The following is a 5,937-nucleotide window of genomic DNA, read 5'->3' on the forward strand; positions in this document are numbered from 1 at the left end:
TGAGGAAATGTGACATTACTGATACAGGGGTTTTTTTTATTTATAAGTTATAAAGCTCTAGCCAAGTAAGTTGCACATTTGCTGAGCCACAGAAAGAGCATCAGCACCATGGCCACATGGATGTTTCCATCTGGCCTCTGTGCAGGACTCTTCCAGGCTCCCCAGCCTTAGTTAGACCTTAGCCACCCAACCAGCCACACACACCCTGGGGCTCTCGCCTTTTCCAGTTTTTCCTGGCCGCCTTCATTTTTCATTCTGTCGGACTCCATCTGCTTGGCCGTTTTTCTCTTCAGATATTATTAGAAATATCCAGAGTTATAATTGTTTAATGGTTGGCATTTCGCCTGTTTCACAGGGACCCCAGAGCAGGCCCACCCCAAACTCATGCCCTGGGTCTGGCAGAATTGACCAGGGACAGCTGTGCAGTGGAGTCTGCCTGGCATTATAAAGAGCTCTCCCCCAGGTGCATTATTAGAGAGAAGGGGAAAGATGGCCCCGGGCGTAATTCAATTCCACATTCTCCATGGTGAGTTGTTTTTTTTCTTGTGCTGCACAGCCCAGCAATGGGCTAGGACGCTACCCCAAAAGAACAGCCAAGAGCAGAACCTCACAAATGTGATACCCTGCCTGAGGGGGTCATACCACCTGTCTGAGTGATGCTGGATCCTTCTGCCTCTCCAGATATACAAAGCCTAACCCTGCTCCGGGCTTCCTCTGTTCTCAATACAGATTGTTATCTCTGCCAGCTTTTGGGAGAATGCTGACCTTTTCTCAGCCCTGCCTTTATTTTATATATATATGTTCACACATAGCATCCACAGAGTCTTCACTTCTTCTGTTTTACTACCTGGACCTGTTCCCAAATATCCACAACCCTAGTTCCATGTTTCTGTTGGCACGAGGGCTTGGCACTCAGGCAGGCTTGGGGTTTCCCCCTTTAGCCCTCAGTTCAGGCCCATGAGGTCTCTGAGTATTCCTGACCAGCCTTTCAGACAGTCCCAACCAGCCAGTTAGAGCAGATCCAGATGCCAGCCCAGGGGAGCAATCAGGCCGTTTCCCCAGCCCCTTCTCCAGGAGCAACTCCTGGCAGCACAGGTAGCTAGTCTGGATTCCATGGGTTTGCACGGCTTCCATCTGTTGCTGGAAGGTGAGGAAGATGACAAGCACAGGCCTGAAAGCCTTAGTTTGTCCAGACTCGGTTGGCTCCTACCCATCCCTTGTGTTCATGTCATCATCCTCTGCCCACCTCACTTTGTGCCAGCCACCTCTGCAGATCCCATCAGCTCCCGAGATCTGTCATCATTTCTGCAGCTGCTTTGAGACTCAACTGCATAACACTCGGGAGCTTGACTCCTCAAGATGGGCAGGCACATCCCTAGGCCTGTTGACTTCTCCACTGAGTAAGTTTCCAGGCCTTGTGCTCTGACATATGTCCTTTTCTTATTTTCCTGACACTCTGGGGACCAGAGCAGACACATGGTTCCATCTGCAGACAGATCCTGATGGTGCACAGTGCTCTGTCCTCTTGTGTCCTCTTCCTGCTCCTAACATCAGTGTCTCTGTTAGTGCAACCCAAATTCGATCTCGCTTCTTACAGCAGCTGTATTGGGATTTTTTTTTAATAAAGACAAGTTTTGGGAAAGAAGAAACTCTTGTGTGACTTAAACAAGTCTTTATCCATCTTTCTGTTTCCTGTTCCAGACAATGGAGTTAAAAATCCTTTTTCTTCAGTGTTTTGTAGGTCTTGAATAAATACAAGTTTCCAGTTGTACCTAGTGTTCAATAGAATACTCTTATTACGGTTCTGCCTTGTCCCACCTGAAGCCTGATTCTCCCACTCTGTACTGAGACTCAGCTTCTTCACCTTCATGCATAGCCCTTGAAGCAGAGCCTCAAGAACCTAGTGCAGATCTGCCCCACTCCTCACCCCCAGCCTTCCAGAGTTAGCGGAGATGGACCCCAAGCTCTACACTACCCTTGATTGGCCCCAGAAATGCTTTTAGCTGTTTCCACTTCTTAAATCACAACAGAGCAGACATTGGTTTCCCCAAATGGGAAACAGCCCAAATCTTGCACCTCCCTGGGCCCCTAGAGGCATCACCATAAAATCTTCCCTCTACTTCCCCAAGTGATAGAGGGGTGACCAGCGAGAGTTAACATTCCTCTCAGATTCTCCTTCACCAGTCCCCCACTCCCTTCACCTCCATTCACCATCCACCCGCCTCTCCGTTTCCCTAGCAACGCTGAGTGCTCATCCTGGAAAACTTTATCCGAAATCTGCTCTGGGCAGCTTTCCAAATCCATGCTAACCTGATTAGGTGTCTCTAGGGACCTTGCCAGCTAATCAGATTAGGCAGCACTAATGGTAGTGAGGACTTTGAGTGGGCACAGAGCAGTAAAACATATTGTATACTTAGTGATAATTATCCTGCCTTTTGTGTCATTGATTTATCTGTCTCCCTCCCCATCCCGTGTTGTGTGTTTGGCCGTAGCGATCCGGAGGAAGGAGAATGGCTGGTACGATGAGGAGCACCCTCTGGTCTTCCTCTTCTTGGGATCATCTGGAATAGGTAATCGCAGACAGATCGGCTAGCCACTGGGGCAGAAGAGCTGGAGAAGCTCCAGAAACAGCTGCCCAGACTACAGAGCTACCAAGAAAAGAAAACCTAGGCTTCTTAATCATGTTCCGTTTACCAAGAGCTGGAATTTCTACTCCTTCCCCTGTCATGGTTCAAGGGTGAATTTACTTGGTGCACCAGACCACTGGGTCCTGTTATCCCTGGCCCACGTACTGTGCATCCCCAGGGCTCCCTTTGGGGACAAGTGAACCATCTTAATTGCCTGGCACATGATCTGTACTTGGGGCAGCTTACCTTTGGGGGGCTCAGGAAAACTGTTCTAGTAGTCAACTGGGCTGTACCCTCCGAGATAATTCTCTGCCTTTCCTCCACCTGTCTTGTGGTCTAACCACAACCTCTTCTCCTCCCAGCAACTTCATGGATCTGACTCTCCTTGGATCCCAAAAAGTTGATAACCCTGATCATGAAGCCCTATGTACCCACAGAGTGGCTTTACCATCATTCTAGATGGCCCTTCCAAGATACCACTTTGCCACAAGGTCATCTGTGGAGCTCATGGGAAGTACTCTATGCTCCTCAGCCATTTCTTGGCTCGAGGTTTCAGGATCTAGCTGAGTGGCTGGATCCTGAGTGTGTGCAAGAGATGCAGAGCAAGAGGCCATAAGCAGGGCACCCAAAAAGAGATGCGGTTTGTGCTGAGCTCCAGAGGATGAGTGGCTTATGAGTCTTCCTGCCTGTCCCCACTCTGAGAGTGCTGCTACAGAGAAAAGCCCTTGGGAGACAGTCCAGACTTTCATTGTGGTCCCAACTTCGCCATTTATTTTCTGGGTGACCAATTTTGGGAGAGCTTCTGAATCTCAGCTCCCTATCCGTAGGAGTACTTGTCAGGGTCCATGTATTCCTAGTGTTCTTTTTAACTTTTTAAGACAGGGTCTTTCTGCGTAGCCCTAACTGTCCTGGAGCTCACTATGTCTATCCTCTGCCTCTGCTTCCTGAGGGCTGGGATCAAAGATGTGAGCCACCACTCCTGGCCCTAGTGTTCTTTCATGCTGAAGAGTATTGCCTGGGCCTGATCCACCTCATCCCCTTATTCCTAGGGAAAACCGAACTGGCCAAGCAGACTGCCAAGTATATGCACAAAGATGCCAAAAAGGTAAGGAATTAAGACCAAGGTCTAGTCAACAAGCCAGGGAAACCTTGCTGTTCATGACTGTTGTCCTGAAGAGCTGGCCCTGGCCCCAGAAACAGGCCTCGGGTGTAGCTGGGACTGGCTCCAGGAATCATCTCTTCATGCCGCAGTTTCTGCAGCTGTGGAATGAAAATGGCCATCCCTAGCCGGCCTGAGTTAGGACTCTTGGGAGAAATAGACAAAATTTCATCCACACGTAGCTGAGCACCCGGCCCATGCCAAGCTAATAGTGTGTATTATATTGAGGCCCTGTCTGCAGGAGCTCAGGCTAGCTCAGTGTTAGTCAGGTAGGGCTGTGCTACAGGAACCTCGGGAAGCACTGGAGAAAACAAGTAGGGATCGTGTGGTGTCTGCCGCGCGTCTCTCTAGCCTGTGCCCTCAACTGGGACTGCCGCTCTGCTCCTTCTTGTAGCCCAGAGCCATGGGCTCTCCCCAGCAAAGAGCCATTCCCAGCCCCATTTATCCACACCTGGCTTGTTTTGTTTTGTTTTGTTTTTCGAGACAGGGTTTCTCTGTGGCTTTGGAGCCTGTCCTGGAACTAGCTCTGTAGACCAGGCTGGTCTCGAACTCACAGAGATCCGCCTGCCTCTGCCTCCCGAGTGCTGGGATTAAAGGCGTGCGCCACCATCGCCCGGCCACACCTGGCTTTTAAAGGCCTAGGGTGACAGGGATGCTTTTGAAAAATCAGTCCTTGCTGACAGTACAAAATACTCAATGAAAGCTAAATATCTTCCCAACATTAAGGCTATGTTTCCCTTTTCCAAGAGGTTGCCCAAGACTTCAGTGCGCTTGCCTGGTTTCATGAACATCTCCCCACTTCCCCACCCTCCACATGCAAAGAAGGGTTGCTTAGGCCCTTTCCAGCCATGTAGCCCAACAGTCAAGTCCTGAACTTCTATCCCTTGTGCCCCCTGCTCCCTTGCCACTTCTCTGAGGATCCTTGGAGCCAGGCTCTGTGGGCGTCTCCTGTGGATCAGCTAGCAGAAAAATGTAAACCTTCGTCTCTGGCAGACCCACTAGCCGGACAGGCAGGCTAGAAGTGTGTGGCATGCTGATGTTCTCCAACCGAAACAGCAGCTTTAGACAGTTCATCAGGTTGGCAGCGATTGAAACAATTAGCACTCTGGAAAGGGCCATAAACTACAAGACTATTAGGAAAGATACAGTTACGGGCAGGAACCACCTGATTAGGGATGAAGAATTCTGAGTGGCTTAATTTTAATACTATCAGAAAGGTTAATATTTAATTACAAATTATAATCTCTTTATCCATGCTGTCTTAATATATCTTCATCCACATTGGAAATAGGAGAGTATCTGCTGATTTGCTGCTGTAGAAAGGAGGGGCCCTACTAGAAGACCCGTGATACGGGTACTTCCTAGGCGGAACATCTAAATAGGAGACAGAGTTTACTCCCATTCAGGGTGTCCCCCTGGTGGGATGGTGTCTTCCATCAGCACATGCCAGTGTGTCCTGCCTACACCTGCTGTTTGACAGTGAGCTGTGGTGCACCCAGCTCCAGAGCCAGGGACCCTCGACTGGAGTTCCAGCTGTTTTCTCAGGGCAGAACTCTCCAGCTCTGTGTCTAAGGTTGTGTTGAGCGTCACCTTTCTCCTGTCCCCAGCAGTGTTCTCCTGCTGTGTGTGCTCACCTGACCCTGTGAGGAGCTTAGCGCAGTGCTGACTTAGGTCTGCTGTTTAGTTGAGAGAACTGAAGCCCTGCAGTAGAGGCGTGAACCCGGAGTTCAGCCTTCTGCTCTTTTCTTAGGACCATATTCTCTGCTGCTCTGGGGTGAGGATTTAAACTGTTGAAATGTTTCACAAAGGAAAATGAGGTGCCTAACAGCCCCCCCAAACACTTACTAAATCCTAGATGATTCTTCTATAAAACCCCTGATCTGTGCAGTCCCCTGGGCCAACTCATTACAGAATGTGTTTACACAAACATTGTCTGCCCATGGAACATTCGTGTTTGAAGCATGCCTTCAAAATCCAAGAGAACCCTGGACTGTAAGCTGACTAACCAGTGTTCCTGGCACCTCCTGGACATTCCATAAAGCAAAAAGTATTAGGTTTGAGCCGGGCGGTGGTGGCGCACACCTTTAATCCCAGCACTCGGGAGGCAGAGGCAGGCGGATCTCTGTGAGTTCGAGACCAGCCTGGTCTACA

General features: G+C 49.6%; 1 protein-coding gene across 3 annotated transcripts in view; it reads left to right on the plus strand.

Annotated features, from left to right (window-relative positions):
• The window catches only part of Clpb (ClpB homolog, mitochondrial AAA ATPase chaperonin), a 123,929-nt gene that overhangs the window by 107,607 nt on the left and 10,385 nt on the right, over positions 1-5,937 (plus strand). For all 3 annotated transcript variants that reach the window (XM_005368790.3, XM_026790099.1, XM_005368791.2), the window contains exons 8-9: positions 2,493-2,570; positions 3,677-3,732. In XM_005368790.3, the coding sequence (XP_005368847.1) occupies positions 2,493-2,570; positions 3,677-3,732 (134 nt within the window). The remainder of the gene's footprint in view (positions 1-2,492; positions 2,571-3,676; positions 3,733-5,937) is intronic.

The sequence above is a fragment of the Microtus ochrogaster genome, unplaced genomic scaffold (genome assembly GCF_000317375.1).
Source record: "Microtus ochrogaster isolate Prairie Vole_2 unplaced genomic scaffold, MicOch1.0 UNK41, whole genome shotgun sequence".
NCBI lineage: Eukaryota > Metazoa > Chordata > Mammalia > Rodentia > Cricetidae > Microtus > Microtus ochrogaster.